The sequence below is a fragment of the Oncorhynchus mykiss genome, chromosome 10 (assembly GCF_057628025.1).
Source record: "Oncorhynchus mykiss isolate SJ-2025 chromosome 10, ASM5762802v1, whole genome shotgun sequence".
NCBI lineage: Eukaryota > Metazoa > Chordata > Actinopteri > Salmoniformes > Salmonidae > Oncorhynchus > Oncorhynchus mykiss.
Genome location: NC_143031.1, coordinates 45,023,715 through 45,040,677, shown reverse-complemented (window position 1 = coordinate 45,040,677; position 16,963 = coordinate 45,023,715). Strand labels below are relative to the sequence as shown.

At 48.1% G+C, this 16,963-nt stretch overlaps 1 protein-coding gene across 6 annotated transcripts in view; it reads left to right on the top strand.

Annotated features, from left to right (window-relative positions):
- The window catches only part of LOC110534017 (spectrin beta chain, non-erythrocytic 1), a 95,806-nt gene that overhangs the window by 22,161 nt on the left and 56,682 nt on the right, over positions 1-16,963 (top strand). For 4 of the 6 annotated variants that reach the window (XM_090186792.1, XM_036990413.2, XM_036990411.2 and 1 more), the window contains exon 2: positions 9,809-9,999. In XM_090186792.1, coding sequence (XP_090042918.1) covers positions 9,843-9,999 — 157 coding nt within the window. In that variant the 5' untranslated portion in view covers positions 9,809-9,842. Of the gene's footprint in view, positions 1-9,808; positions 10,000-13,988; positions 14,756-16,963 lie in introns of those variants that run through there. The other 2 variants (XM_090186793.1, XM_036990412.2) reach the window with 1 other exon arrangement.

Below are 16,963 nucleotides of genomic sequence, written 5' to 3'. Positions count from 1 at the left end.
CTCTTGAGACAAAAGCCCGGTTGACAGTTTTTCATGGTGATGAATGGCGTGTACAGGAAGAGTTCCACAGCGTTCAGTATCTACGCACTCCACCATCTTAGTACCCCATTCTAGCTGTGACATCTTGTTGGTTTATGACCGCCACACTCTTTTTTTTTTTCTCTCTCTCTTTTTTTTCTCTCCTCTGTCTCTGTTAAAGGGTCACAAGGCGATTTTTATCCAGGACAACCTTGGCACATTTAGTACATCATCCATTTTGGGTTGAGGCTCATAGGTTTGTCCCGTAAGTCCACTGCAACAGCTCGGCAGACGTAAACATGCTCTTCCACCATAATGGCTGTCAACACGAGGCAGGCGCACAATGACGAGTAGAGGGGGAATAAAGCTGATATGATTATTACGGGGTCAGCTGCACTGCAGGGAGGAGTGTCACCCAAATTGTCTATACATCATACATTAAGGGTGATTAGGGAGGTGGTAGCGCTTTACACTTGTACCCTTATATACGGGTTGACAAAGCGTCTTAATTGGGACGCAGTGGCTGTACAGTAACGTGCTATACATGACATCAGAGCTCGGGGTCTCCGCTTCACAACGCTGTATGGGATAATGTCTGACAGCCGTTCTGAACTTGAGCACCGTGCGACAAAATGTTGCCCCCATCCCTTCTGCTAATTTAGCAAATTTCTTTTGTCGTCTGAGGTGAGGGGGGAAAAAGCTATAAATTACGAGGACTCGATGTATTTTGAAAGATGAGGCGTTGAGGATTATAATAAATGCTGCTTTGACGGCATATAGAGAAAGTCAAACACCTGTGAGTCTAAAGTTGCACTTCACATTTCCATATGTAATATCGTGTCATCGTTTATGATCACTATGTTTGATGTACAGTTTCAAGAGGACAATGGTGTCATACCCTGGGATGACCTAACCAGAATGAGCCCATTTGTTGTATTGTGAAGAAAATTTGCCATAGGCCACACACCTGAATGTACTCATGACTCATGCTTTTCTGAATTGCCTTGTGAAAGCTTTCGTTAACAACACATGTGGCAAAGTACAGTAAATGTAAAATGCTCATAAAATCAACATTGTAATGTTTGCATTCAGTCTTGTCAGGTGAACTGTCAATTTTCTGAACAGGAACTGAATAATTTCCCCATAATCTACAAACTGTTCCCTTTTAATTGCTACCAGGGTTTTTTGTTTATTTGGATCCCCATTGAGCTTTTACGGAAGCAGCAGCTACTCTTCCTGGGGTCCACTAATTAGGCATTACATATTTCTTCATTAAGAAACATTTCAATTTAGCCCTATCCATATAGGCCGGTTTCCACGAGTGTAAGGGGTTAATTTGCTAAGATGGGGTTGGTTGGTGTGTGAGTCGGAGGACGTGTGTGACGGGAATGAATATGTGCATAAAGGAGGTTATTTGTTGGTATGTAGTTAGTGTATTAAAAGACTGCATGTGTGAGAAAGCTGTAGGCTCTCTATTTCTGGCTTGTGTGTATGGAGCAGACAGTCCCAACAAAGCCCTGTCACCTCATCCCCTGAAGGCAGACACACTCCTCCTGGGTCCTGTGTCTGGCCCTCCCTCCCCAGCTCTAAGCCCTATTGATTTATATCCCCTCCAATTCATCACCTTCATCAGTGACCAGGGGAATATTGTAATTCACTCATTAGATATCAGAGAAGGCCATTTTAAACTGTCATTTTTTAAACTTTATGAATTGCACTTTTCTAAGGTTGATATGACTAGTGTGATGACGCGTTTTGGAGGATAGAGGTGGTGGTGACAGCCAGGTATCATGATGAAACATTTCATCTTTTTGCCTCATTAACTTTGTAGAACAATATTGTGGGATGCTGTTTCGGAGGAGGCTGTGTTCAGAGGTTGTGTGTATTCTAGGCTCAGTGGGGAGGCTGGCTACTTTCGAAGCGGTGTCTATTGGCTAGTTTCGAAGCGGTGTCTATTGGCTAGTTTCGAAGCGGTGTCTATTGGCTAGTTTCGAAGCGGTGTCTATTGGCTAGTTTCGAAGCGGTGTCTATTGGCTAGGTTCAAAGCGGTGTCTATTGGCTAGGTTCAAAGCGGTGTCTATTGGCTAGGTTCGAAGCGGTGTCTATTGGCTAGGTTCGAAGCGGTGTCTATTGGCTAGGTTCGAAGCGGTGTCTATTGGCTAGGTTCGAAGCGGTGTCTATTGGCTAGGTTCGAAGCGGTGTCTATTGGCTAGGTTCGAAGCGGTGTCTATTGGCTAGGTTCGAAGCGGTGTCTATTGGCTAGGTTCGAAGCGGTGTCTATTGGCTAGGTTCGAAGCGGTGTCTATTGGCTAGGTTCGAAGCGGTGTCTATTGGCTAGGTTCGAAGCGGTGTCTATTGGCTAGGTTGTGTCAGACGGAGGCTGTGTGTCGTAGGCTACGTCATAGGCTGGGTGTATCGTAGCATGTGTGTTGTGCCCTGTATTGGAGGCTGTGGAAGTGTGAGGGTCTGTGTCATAGTGGGTCAGGGGATTGTGTGTCTGATCCAATCAGGAGTGATTAGTCCAGACACTGAGCCCCAGCTCTTCCTAGCCATAGCAGGGATACACCCCCAGTCCCCTAGTACCATCTCCTTCCCCCTATTCCCCTCTCCCCCCCCCCACCCACCCATCACCATTCCCGTCATACCCCTGCTCCAAGTACAGGAAGTGGTGGTAGCCATGGCCGCCCGTTCGTCCGGGGAACGCGATGTCCTCCTCTTGTTGCGTTGGTTCCAGGTACCAATGACCAAAGCTCTTCCAGGCTCTAGCAGGGGCCTGGTCAGTCAGTCATCCCCAGAGGGCCCATCATGGCTGCCTGTCTGTGGGGAGGTAACGGGATCGGCGGGTCGCGGGGGTGGACTGGAGGGAGGCGTTGCCGACGGTTCCTCCTGTCTTGCTTTAATCCAAGGATAATGACTGAGTTTCTATTCTGAGCCACTTCCTAATCTGACTAATGGGATTTACCCTGCTTCTTCTTCTCGTTGTTTTGTTAGGAGTGGAGTGCCGCTCGCGCCTGTGTTACGTTATGTGCTGTAGCAAGGCGTCTGTGTTCCGTCCCCCGTCTCCGTTCCGTAGGCTGACTCATTGGGGCGGCAGAGTTGCCTGGTGGTTAGAGCGTTGGACTAGTAACCGGAAGGTTGCAAGTTCAAACCCCGAGCTGACAAGGTACAAATCTGTCGTTCTGCCCCTGAACAGGCAGTTAACCCACTGTTCCTAGGCCGTCATTGAAAATAAGAATTTGTTCTTAACTGACTTGCCTAGTTAAATAAAGGTTAAAAAATGATTTCAAAATGGGATTTCACTGTAAGGCCCTTGATGAAGTATGTTTTAGGCAGTGGAATAGATGGTCCTGTGAGATGTTATTACAGACCGCTTTATTCGGTCCCATCAATCTGTCACAAAGACTCACTGCCCTGGTCCATGTTCATCGAACATATTACATCACTAGCTAAGAGTTCCATGAATGCATAACCGTACACCTCACTAGTGCCGCATTTCCATGGAGACTTACCCCCACATCAGCGTGTTGCCAGTGTTTTAAGTTAATATAAGCTCTATAGTGTTGTTGTGGATCCATTAGGCGTGTGACATGAAACACACTGAGACTCTCGCTGCCGATAGGTATTTATCACAGTGGGAGGCCGTTCCTTTTATTACTAGAACAAAAGCGGTACCTGCTGCGTGCCAACCCGGGTTGCGACGAACTTGCCATTTGTACTTGTAGAAGATCCCAGACATTTTCCATACACACGCACACAAAGCATATTTCTCCCAAATGTTGTGCATACATTTGTTTACATCCCTGTTAGTGAGCATTTCTCCTTTACCAAGATAATCCATCCACCTGACAGGTGTGGCATGTCAAGAAGTTGATTAAACAGCATGATCATTACACATGTGCACCTTGTGCTGGGGGGACAATTAAAGGCCACTCTAAAATGTGCAGTTTTGTCACACAACTCAATGCCACAGATGTCTCATGTTTTGAGGTAGTGTGTCGTTTTTACAAAAGTTTGCAGTACATCCAACTGGACTCACAACCGCAGACCATGTGTAACCACACCAGCCCAGGACCTCCACATCCGGCTTCTTCACCTGCGAGATCGTCTATGGGGGAGGGGTGCTGAGGATTATTTCTGCCTGTAATAAAGCCCTTTTGTGGGGGAAAAACTCATTCTGAGTGGGTGGGCCTGGCTCCCCAGTGGATGGGCCCATGCCCAGTCATGTGAAATCCATAAATTAGGGCCTAATTCATTAATTTCAATTGACTGATTTCCTACTATGACCTGACTCTGTAAAATCTTTGAAATTGTTGCATGTTGGGTTTTATTACTAGCGTTAGCACAATGACTGGAAGTCTATGGGTATCTACTATCATGCTGGCAGATACCCATAGACTTCCAGTCATTGTGCTATCTACTATCATGCTGGCAGATACCCATAGACTTCCAGTCATTGTGCTATCTACTATCATGCTGGCAGATACCCATAGACTTCCAGTCATTGTGCTATCTACTATCATGCTGGCAGATACCCATAGACTTCCAGTCATTGTGCTATCTACTATCATGCTGGCAGATACCCATAGACTTCCAGTCATTGTGCTATCTACTATAATGCTGGCAGATAGCACAATGACTGGAAGTCTATGGGTATCTACTATCATGCTGGCAGATACCCATATACTTCCAGCCACTGCCAGTCACACTTCATATGCAATGTAGGCTATGGGATGGCTAAGTGCACAGACGCAATGCTGTGCACTTAGGATTAGGTGGGGTTTAGCATAATTATGACTTTGTGGCTGTGGGAACTAGTGATGACCCTGATGGGCAAACTTTGATCCTCTCAATCATGTGAGACACATTTGACAGAAGTACCGGACGTAACAAAAATTCTAGTACCAAACTGTTTTTTTTTTTACCGTGCAACACAATAGATTAGATTCCATGAAACAGCTGCCGGATTAGTGCAGTGTCCTTAGCTAGCTAGCTATGTCGCGCTAACTAGAGAATATGCTAATGTTAGCCAAATGTTTAGCTAGCTAGCTATGTGCTGGTACTGGCAGTATTGGATTATGGAGAGTGAATTAAATTGTTTCTTCGTTCTCTTGCTAGGTAGTTATCTAGCTGTGGCCATCTGGCTAGTATCAACAAGGGATTTCTACAAAATAGCAACATTAGCGCAGCTAGCTAGACCGACATTGGAATGTAGACCACTAAGCAACACACACGGACATGCATTGTCAAACAATGCTACTGCCACCTTCTGGTTTGGAGTATTTTAACAATGCTGAGTGGCTGACGACTTCAAGGTCTTGGCTGTGTGAACACAAAAGAGATTCACTGCCGATCCTGTTCAGACGTGCTAAGTACAGTTTGACAATCCTACTCTCTGAGCTATAAGAACTCGGGAGAGTAAAATCAACAACCTCTGCTTCGTCAAGACTGTTGCTTTGTAAGAAGGTGTTAAAGTACCGTTGGCCTGGCTTTGGCCCCAGGTAAAAGCAGGTCCACTGGAGCCATGGACCAGTGAGACACGGATGCCGGACCGCATAGATGGAAACAGACAAATCTCACCCTTTTGGGTAAAACACTGGGGTAAATCCAGAATGGAAATGCGCCGTAGGAGTGTTCTCTGAGCCCCTACAGACATCCTGCCCTGTCTCACATATAATATATCTTGTTTTAACACCCCATCCTCCACAAGGTGTCCCCTTTTATATGAACTATTTCTGTTCTCTCCATTCCTGGCCTCTGTCTATTGTCAGTTTATTTGGACTAGGGACTGGGAATGACAAATGTTCTTTCATTGGAATATGTCCACATTTCTTACCTTGATGCTTCCTGCTTATTAGAGGGAAACCTTTTTTGATATAGCCGAGGGAAGACAGACTCAGGAGAAGAGACAGAATACTCCATGTGAGACTGAATGCTCAATACTGCAGGACATCACATTCTGCTGGATCTGCTGAATATATGAGACTTAAGTTCCTCTGTTTTTCCCAGACGGATCCGTCTGTATTAATGGTGTCATTCTTGGAGTATGGATTTAGGCTAGGCCTAATTGATATGTCTAAATTAGGGGGTGAGTTAGTGTGTGCATACTTGCCTGCATGCATATTTACAACTATTTTGAAAATGACTCTCGTAGCAGGTCAACTCTCCTCTGGCAGGTCTACTCTTCCCTATTTCCCAGTTCATGTGATAGAGTAGTGCTGACACTAACTCAGCGGATGAGTGGTCTCCTATAGCAGAGCATGGAGCAGCAGGAGCTGTCTATCCTGGTGGAGGGAGAGCGGCAGCATGCTCTGCCCCCAGCCTTCTGGATTAAGACAGCCTCCTGCAGGGAGAGATGGAGCCTGGAGCAGAAGGCCTGCCGGTCAGCCTGATTTGAGGACAGGGGAGCAGCCTCGCTATCGCTTTGACATAAAGACCCCAAGCCTTAAGGCGTGCTTCCCATTCGAAACAGTTCGGAACAGTTTGTGCATATATTATGTCGATATTTTGTGACGTTTTTGTTCATTTTGGCCTTAGGCAAGGTATTTAAAAAAAATAACTTTTGGCCTTTCGGGAAGCCGAAGCCGACGCCCTTTTGTCTGATTGGTCAACAGTAGGGATTCTTCAATGTGTTTGTTGTCATTTAACGGTAGACGGCACGTTTTCGTGCACATTTTTCACTTGAGAAATAATGCACCAAACATCTTAGTTTAGATGTCAAGTTGTGCAACTATGATCTCTGCAAAAAACGTAAACATTTGTGACCGACGTCTTGGGTTATTTACGGCATCTCAAGATGGACAAACGGTACTATTGGTGCTTTCGTCTTGGTTTTTAAAGCCCTTTTAAGAGTGTATGCGAGCACACTCGTTCGCTTTGCCTAGCCGAGCTGAACCGAAGCATGTGGACGGCCTTTACCACAGCAGCCCTACTACTCAACCCCCACCCCTAGATCCCACTAAGAGCCTTACGACAGACACAAAGCCAGACACAACAGAACAAACAAACATGGCCTTGATAAACAGACAGATCCGATCTGTTATCTGTCCTCATAAACAAACAGGCCGTGTCTAATGGGCCTTTTTTTCTAATGGGCCTTTTTAGTTAACTGTCTGGGTTTCAATCTGAATAGATTCCCCACGGGGAGGGGAGGCCGTATAGCTGTCAGAGAAGATAGAGGGGGTAGTCACTTTAGCCAGGGAGAAACCTGAACCCACCTACCCCCCCACAGTTAACCCACTGTTCAACGGGCCCCGAATACGTGGATGTCGATTATGGCAGCCCCCCCCCACCCCCCCCACACCTCTCTGATTCAGAGGGGATTGGGTTAATTGCGGAATGCACATTTCAGTTGAATGCATTCAGTTGTGCAACTGACTAGGTATCTCCCTTTCCCCTCTCCATGGTGGGGCTTTAACTCTTACCGTGCCACAGCTTAGTCAGAACACAGGGAAAGGAAGGAGAGGTTCTGGGAAGGAGCAGTGCATGGCTGTGGCACTTCTCTGTCCTCTCCTGGCTCCTGAGTTCAGTCATTACCCAGAGATCTACTTCTGGACAGTACATGGACGAGTTGGTCTAGTGCACCCACCCACCAACTCAGTGCCCTGTGATTAGTGTCCGCCCTGAGATTGAAAGGTTGGGAGTTAGATCCTCGGCCGAGTCATACCAAAGACTGTAGAAATGGGACCTGATGCGACTCTGCTTGACACAGATTTGGGGTAAGGCACTGTGGTAGACTAGCGTCCTGTCCGGGCGAGTGTACTTGTACATCAAGCTGCCTCACGCTACAGAAACAGGAGAGAGACTCCTGCCCCTATGAGCTGTTCCAGCTTGCACAACCCAAGGCTGGTGCAAGGCAACTTACTTACCCACCCATCCCGCTGTATCTAACACCGTATTTGATGTCTGGATTTCAGATCCCTTGTACTTTTTACCCTTTTTTCTCCCCAATTTCATGATATCCAGTTGGTAGTTAGTCTTGTCCCATCGCTGCAACTCCTGTACGGACTCGGGAGAGGCGACAGTCGAGAGCCATGCCTCCACCGAAACACAACCCTGCCAAGCCGCACTGCTTCTTGACACAATGCTCGCTTAACCCGGAAGGCAACCGCACCAATGTGTCGGTGGAAGCACCAACTGGCCACCGTGTCAGCCTGCAAGCCCCGGTCTGCCACAGGAGTCGCTAGAGCGCGACGGGACAAGTCCATCCCGTCCAGTCAAACCCTCCCCTAACCCGGACGACGCTGGGCCAATTGTGCGCCGCCTCATGGGTCTCCCGGTCGCGGGCCGGCTGCGACACAGCCCAGGATCGATAACGGATCTGTAGTGACACCTATAGCACTGTGATGTAGCGCCTTAGACCGCTGTACCACTCGAAGGGCAGTTTTTCCCACTTGGATTCTGAAGCTGTTGGTGATGGTCAATGTTTAACGATCAATCAGAAGTCAATTAGGTTTCGGGGAGGTGCTAGAGCTCGGGCGACATGGATTTTTTTTTATATTGTGATATCTATTTTGCTCGAACAGTAAATACAACCATTTTTATATTTTTTCTGGGCAGTTACTTTACATTCATGGTAGGGCTCTAGAATTTTCTCCAGTGTCAGTAAGACAACTGAGGTGGTAGCCTATGATGAAAAGTAAGCTATTTCATCTAACATATTGAGAGAATGCATGCTTGATATTTTAGGATCCAGAATGATCAGATTTTATTTTTTGGCTCTTCAGAGAATTTGACAACATCTTTGTGCATATCGCCCTATAGTCTATATTATACACCACCTGAGGAAATGGGAACTCAAAACACCTAGCTAGATTGCCTCTAAGAGGGGAGAAATAAATGATCTACTCAGAGAGAGCTGCGACTCTCCCCTCTGTAACTAGAACAGCAACGTTGCTTTGAAAACTGTATTTGTCCCAAAATAGCATTTTTAAGCAACGGTCATATGCTTGTTCTTGTCAGAATGTATCTCTCCCTCTTCCATGTCACAGTGGGGAGAGTGAGTGATGGCTGCTGTGTGAACGAGCCACTAACAGCCAAAAGGGGACAGGCAGATACTTTCATAGCATTAATCAACATAATGCATAGGTTATTACTGTTGACCAAATAATGGTTTTAGAACCATCTACAGGAACGTTGTGTAGCGGAAGGTGGAGCCGGTAATTTTCAGTTTACTGTCCCAGTTCTAGGTGACATTGACCCTTGGCACCAGGCCAGAGTGGCATCAGAAATTGGTGTGTGTGTGTTGTGAGACGTGTGCGTCCTTCAAACGGATTTCACTGAGAGACATCACGGTTATACAGGTATCTGCTCCTCGCTCACGTGTGTACGTTTTTGTGCGCATACGAAAACCATAGGACTTTCTCATGAAGCTGCTCCTCTTGCCAAGTTGAGATAATACAATCAGTTTCTCTGGTATATGAGAGACAATGGCAATTTTAAATATTTATCTTAAGTAAACGGCCGGTTGCATGGCAGTTAAACTACAACAGGTGCCGTTTGTACCAAGCCACCCCTCACCTTTCTCCGTCTCTGCTTGGCTTCATTTTCACTATCTGTCCCAGCTGATATTTGCATCGGCCTTGTCATACCACGCTAGAAAATGTGGCAAATGAAAGTGTGAGACTATCAGTCTGCAGCTTACTGCGGGAGGTGTTAGAGACTGAATTAAGGGTTCTCCAAAGTCGACGAGGGACGGGCAGATCTAAAAACTTGTTCGGGTGGGAAAGTACCTCCACGCGGTTTCAAGGTACCTCGACTGACCTTTCTCCCCCCCTTCTCTGTTCCCCTGCAGGTTGGATGGTTTTCCCCCAGCCCCGGTCACCATCATGAGCACCATCTCTCCCACCGACTTCGACAGCCAGGAGATCCAGCAGCAGTACAATGACATCAACAACCGCTGGGACCTGGCCGCAGAGACCGACTGGGACAATGAGAACAGCTCGGCACGCCTCTTTGAGCGCTCGCGCATCAAAGCTCTGGCAGGTAGGACAAGGCCCCAGGTGTTAGCGCCGGCATCTGCGTGTGTGTGTGTGTGTGTGTGTGATTGTCGGTGTGTATGACTAGTGTGTGTTCCCAGTCCACCGTCCTGTTGTGGAACATGACCAGCCATGCTGGTTGCAGTAATGTGGAGGCCCAGCAGAGGGAAGCACCAGGCAGCCAGAGGCAGCATCGGCCACCTCTGTTCTCACTCTACCATTTACACAGACAAAATCTCTCTGTGGTCACACATACATACACGCACCCCTCCCCACCCCTCAATGCTGGAGGCAGAAACTGACACCACGACTTCCAACTGTGGTATGTGATAGTATAGTGCTGAAGCGAGAGCGCTGTTTAAAAGTTTAGCCTCATCACACATTGAAAAGCAACCATTCTCCTTGTGGTAACAGACTCATTCAGACTGTTGGCTGTTTGTCATCTACAGTAGGTCACACTGAACTGACTAACAAACTAGTGTGACCTGAGTAGTGGATGGGACTTTTCATATAGTATTTGACAACATGTGTGCGTGTGCTCTTTACTCATCTCCTGGGAATGCCACTGATACCATCTCCTTTTGGCAAGTAGGAGCTTGATGTGCACATTCTTTGACATGCTGCAGCAGTTGAGGGAAGGAGGCACTCCTAGGCCATGGCAGGAATCAGACCGGTAACCAGAGTGCTGCTGTCTCTGTCTCTCTCTCTCTCTCTCTCTCTCTCTCTCTCGCTCTCCTTCTACACTTGTGTTCTGTTCTTTCATTCTCTCGCTCCATTCATGGGATTCCCCTCTGTGTTCTTATCTGTTGACTAATCCTCTGCTCCCCCTACACAGCGAAGGAGGTGCTAACATCCCCTGTGCTCAGGATCATTTGCATGGGTTTCTCCCTCGTTTGTGTAGACTCATCTATGCACAGCTAGCTCGAACTGTCACGTCCAGGCCTCCGTAGTCTGAGGATTAGAGTCCTCTATGTCAAGTGTAGTCTGTATCTACGGACTACCAGAGCACAACAGCACTGTGACTCTCATCAGCAGCACTCTGGTTACCGGTCTGATTCCTGCCATGGCCTAGGAGTGCCTCCTTCCCTCAGCTGTTCATTTGAATACTTCCTGCTTGTGTGTTGGTGTGACTCATCCGTGTGTGTGTGTGTGTGTGTGTGTGTGGCCTAGTAAGATCTGACGTCCCGCGACGTCTTCACAAACCTGTCTGGAGTGTGAAATGCCTGGAAGGTAACATGGCAGGTAGGAACCAGGGTACGACACACTGACAGACTCGGGCAGAGAGAGCTGTCAGAGGGACGGGGAGTAGGGAACACAGAGGGTGTAATGAGGCCCTGTGTAATGAGGCCCTGTGTAATGAGGTGCCAGAACACTGATGCCACTGCACCCCTGTCTCACTGGGCCATGGCTCCGGTGGACCCTGCTCTGACTTGGAGCCAAAACCTTAAGTACTTTTCAGTTGGTATTTACAGAACAATGGCTGACTGAACTAGATCACCTTCTCACAAAGCAACAGTCCTGAATGATACTGAGGTTGTTGATTCTGCTCGCCTCAAGTCTTTAGTGTCACACTCCTGATGGAAACAACACTGGAGCTACATTAGCATAAAACACTGCCGGCCCACTGGTGTGGTTGGAAAAGCACCATGACAGCCTCAACTCTAACACCGTGACCTGCGGAGAGAGGCATCTGGTTGTTCTTTCTCTATCTCTTGCCCCCTCCACCACATATCCTCACTGAGAGGAATGTGCAGAAGACGAACAGAATAGACCCTCTAGCAGCATCAGTCTACAGGCCTGTCTGAGTGATACTCTACATCCTCCTCTATCCTCCATTCGGGGGTTTTAGTATGACCTCTGTGTGCCTTTTGCAGGGGCTGAGCTGCGTGTGGGGAATGTTCCCGGGAGCCTCTCCCTGCCTGTGTCTTTGCGGAGGAGTTGCAGGATGTGGAGATGTTTACTCTCAGCTCAGCCCCGCCAGTGGATCGCTCCTCTGCTCCCCCCCCCGCCCCCCCTCACATGGTTCACTCCCCCTCTCCTCTCACTACTCTGCCCCTCCTCACATGGTTCACTCCCCCTCTCCTCTCACTCCTCTGCCCCCCCCTCACATGGTTCACTCCCTCTCTCCCCTCACTCCTCTGCCCCCCCTTACATGGTTCACTCCCCCTCTCCTCTCACTCCTCTGCCCCCCTCACATGGTTCACTCCCCCTCTCCTCTCTGCTCCACTGTCTTGCTCATGTCCGTAGACCGGGCCATTATCTGTAATTGCACCGTGCTTCATACAGGAGCACCTGCCGAATGCTTCCTCGTATACTCCCCCCTCTTTTAGTTTTCACAAGTTGCAGAAAAGGGTTGTTTATCCAGCCCTCTGTACAGCAAGCGGACAAGCTGTTTTCTAGAGGAAGGAAGCTTATTTATCCCGTGGCGTGAGCACAGTTACACACACACACACACACACACACACAGACACACACTCAGAGACCTGCACTCATTACAGGCCTGCATGTTAAGAGGGATGTTTGGTATTTTGTCAGGACAGCAATGAGCGCACCACCGAGCTCTCCTCTCATCACCCCCTGGTGACAGCGACAGAATCCCTCCCCCCCCCCCCCCCCCCCCCCCCCCTCAGTGAGAGGCCTGCGTCTGTTCTCTGGGCCTCATTAAGCTACTTCCTTCTATAAAGTGCTGGTCACTCTGAAAACCCTGGCCCCCTAGATCTTCTAATGAGAGTAGGCCGCAGGGCTCCTGTACTGTACAGCCTTAACCCAACCAAACCCAAAGTAGCCCAAACACAGCTTGTAAAACAACAGATCTGAACACGTGCCCCATGGACAGGGCAGGCTGTACCCTTACCTCACCCTCACACCTTAGCACTCACCCATTCATGCTACACACACACACATCACAACCGCTCTGACCGGACTCTGATTCTGACTTGCTAAATACCACACAGTTATAATCACTTGAACCCCAAATCCCCCCTTTCCCAAAAAAATAAATATTGAACTATAAATTCTACCTTCCTGTGTTATACTTAAGATACAATGTTTTATTCTATTCCACTCAGCCGTTTACTTTGTGTTCATAGTCTTATCGGTTCTCATTTCTTATTGTTGCATTGTCGAGAAGGAACCCGCGTGGAAGCATTTAGTTAGACGGTGTGTACCACGTGTATCCTGTACATGTTTATGACGAATACAAAACTTCAAATTGGTATCCTAGGGGCTCCTGTATGATTTTAGCACAGCCACTTGCTCTGACCTGACTTGTCTGAAAAGGAGAAGGGTTTACCCCCCCCCCCCCCGCCCCCCTCCCCCGACAGTTCATGTAAGAAAGCTCATCTACTTTGCTTCTAGTGAACAACACGGCTCTGGTGTGTCATATCAAGGTCACTGGAGGACAAGCTGCCGCTGGAGCTAAGTGTTGAGCACAGTACCGAGAGCACTGCAAACGGCTGTCATGTCCACTTATTTCTGAGGAATGCATCAACATTTTTATTTTGGTAGCGTTAAGTCGTTGTGTTCATGTGTATGAAGACATGCGGGAAATCGATGCTTAGACTTTTTTGATTGGGTGGGCCTCAGTGGACAGTGATTGAGCGCACACACACACACACATTCTCTCATCACACTCCGCTGCTCAGGCAGGAAAGAGCGTGTTGCTGCTGCTGCCAGTTTCTCAACTACTTCCTTCCTGTCTTAACGCCTTATTTTAGTCCCGTGAAGCAGAAAGAGAAGAGAGTGATCGCGTAAGACTGAGACAGAGGATGGGAGAACAACAACCGTAGACGCTGGCTTGTGTGACACCTCACTGGCTGACCACACCTCCTACACTACCACTGTGGCATTGTGAAGGATTGGAATGATCCATCTTCTGCCTCTCCCTACTGTACCTTACTGAATGGTTAAGTCCACCTCACCACTCCTCCAGCCGCCCCCCACTGATCCAGCCCATCCACCCGCTCTTTTCTCAGGCTCCTCCCTAAAACACACCTTATGCAAATGCCACAGCTTTCCGTGAGCAGCAGGCTCTGTTTACACAGCCATCCGACCACAGCCGGTTCTCCTGTTGTGCTCAAACAAGGTGTGTGTTTTATGTGTGTGTGTGTGTGTGTGTGTATGAGGCGGAATGCGCGCTCAACGTTTTGGAGGGAAGAGCCAGTGTTCATTTGACTCTGAATGTGAAGAGGAGAACTTCTACTGCTCTAAAGGTTTCTACTTTGCTCAGAGAAAAGGAGTGTGGCACAGATTCCAGAAGAGGTGAAAGAGACGAGAACATTCTGCTCTTAGTTTTGTTTAGAAAAACTCCTGCACCTCTGTGAAAAAAGGGGGAGAGAAAACAAAGGAGGATATTTTTTTTGTACGTGGGGGATAGCATGGCGTGCTCTGCTCATAATCTCTGCTAGAGGAGAAGGACTGGGATTTTACGAGGGAAAACGATCCATAGAAAAGCACATTTTGAATCTAACAGAACTTTCCTCAACTAAAGCCTGTAGCTTCTGTAGTAGAATCTACAGGTAGATAGCTAGCTCCTGTCCTGTGGACAGCCCTGCTGGCCCTGTGCTATGCTGGAGAGCCCACTGGCCCAGCCACGCTGCAGCGCTCCATACCTGAGGTTGATTTAGGCTGAGAGGGAGGGAGAGAGCGCTCCAACATGGAGCTGGACCACCAGCGAAACAGGGAGCCCTGTCTCTCCCCGGCGGCGTTTGTTAACCAGGTGCAGTACTCCAACATCCTGGAGGGGAGATTCAAACAGCTGCAAGGTAAGAGCTTACTAATAGTCTGGCTCTTCCCTGGGGCAGGCTGGATTAACACTTATTCTGGTGGCTTCCTAAACCTGCTGGAATAAGAAATGGAAAGTCTGTAGAGCTTTTTGGCTCCTGATGTAATGTATGTTATTCAGGGTTAGAGTGCAGAAAGTCCATCCAAAAGTCCCCAGTTCAGAGAGATGAAGAAATTACTCCCTCAAATCGTTATTCCTGTTGTGCGTGGTCAGCTCTGGCCCCACACCGCGTGTCCGTTTTGTGTGGCCTGTGTTTGAGTATAGCACAGGGGGCAGTGTAGCTCCAGGCTCCTGTCCCAGGTCTGGCCTGTTCCGGGGAGTTAGAAACACTGGCTGGCCCGACAGATCAGCTCCAACTGATCACCAGGCCACCTGGCCCTCCATATCCAATTACAGGCCTCCGTCAGTGGCCTAAGCCATGCGTGGTCATGGGCACGGAAGTCACCGTTGCCATAGTAAGAAACACAATCAGACGAGTACAACCCAATAGCTGGTTCAAATTGTTCAGGGTAAAGGTTTGAAGTGTTTACCCAGCAACGATCCATTCCATGGGGCCTCCCCTTGTGTAGATCTGGTGATCCCCCTTTTCAATAGAGCCATTATAAGGTTGAGGTGCTATAGCAGACTAGCAGTAAGGATCAGTATGGGTTACTGGGTATTTGGTTTGTTTATTTTGTCTATCTGTGTGTGTGTGTGTGACCAGGTGTGCCTGGCTCCTTTTGAGCTGCACACCTCCCTAGCATGGGGCCATTAGGCAGGGTTAGATTAGCAGAAGTGCGATGCAGTCAGTCAATGAAGTTATCACTAAAGAGCATTGTGTTTCATCTGTTTGTTTTTTTTACTCTTAAAGATTTTAAGAAACCCCGTCTGGGATGGAGCATTTTCAAGGAGTTGACTTGTGGTGCAAGTCCACACACCCTACATGTTTGAAATTCTTTGTGCTCGAACGATATTTCACCTCCCGGATTGGGCAATCTGCCCAGTGTCACTAAGGCAGACGCGCAGGGTTTCGTTTTATTTGACTTGAAATCCCCCAGGGTGTCACAACCTCCTTGACCTCCTCCTTCCACTGTTCAGTCTGTTTGAGGTCACCCCCCTTTTTTTTACCAGCCAGTAGGATCTTTCTCCATGATAAACCTGTTTATCTGTTAGCTTCTCGTGTTCAAAGGAAGTGTTCTGTGTCTGTGACACTCAATCCATCTGCTGGTAGGTGCTGGTGTATCCAAGCTAAGCTTTAGGTATAGGGTCTACACAATGGTGGAGATAAGAGTTATGTAGTGCACGGTGGGGGTATACTATCTTACATGCCCCTTCACTTGAAAAGAGGGAGCCTAAATCCCACCAATCGGTGTGAAGTTCAGCGTTAAGGAGTGGTAGCTCTGCGCCTAGCAGGATCCTCCTCTCTTTCAGATGGCTTGTGTAAAGTCTGAAATTAGCCTCTGAGTCTGACCTTTTTTTTGTCAATCATCTCATCTCCAAACAGGAGCTCAGTCTGCTGATGCCAGACGAGATGTACACATCACTCGCATACCGCTCGCATTCACTTCACCCACATACCCAAAGATATGACGTGACCGCATTTAAGTCAACTGTTGACAAACCATTTATTCTCTTAACAGAGCAGCCTGCAGTCTATAGCAAGGCTGATCAGCCCCCCCCCCACGACCCCCGTCTTTCTGACGAAATGTATGAATGGGTTTTCTGCCTTGTCCCGATCCTTCCCACTCTGCCTCCCCATCCCACCTCACCAGTCCTCTGTCTGTCCATGGCATCGCCACCACCCACCCCCTGTAGACACACTTAGGCACCACACTAGTAATTCCGGTCTGACTGCACTTGAGGCTTATGCTTCTTCCTCCCTCTGTTCTTCTCTGACTGGGGACAGGAAAACTGGCCTGTCTGCTGGGAACGCAGCAGTGTGATAAGACACAGCGATATATTTGATTGACATCGGTACACCATAGTTATCGTGTTAATAAAGGCGCCACTGAAGTGATAGGTATGGTATGCTAAAGAAACGGAATGTTTCCTCATTCTTGTTGCGTCACCGTCCCTCAGGCGGTGTGTTTTGCGTTTTAACATGGGGATCAGTAGGCCGTAGGTCACACAGGACAGGAATGTTCGAACCAGTGATAGTCTTTGAGAATTATTTTTGCCACCGTCGTCATTAGCCAATGTAGCAGGGCAC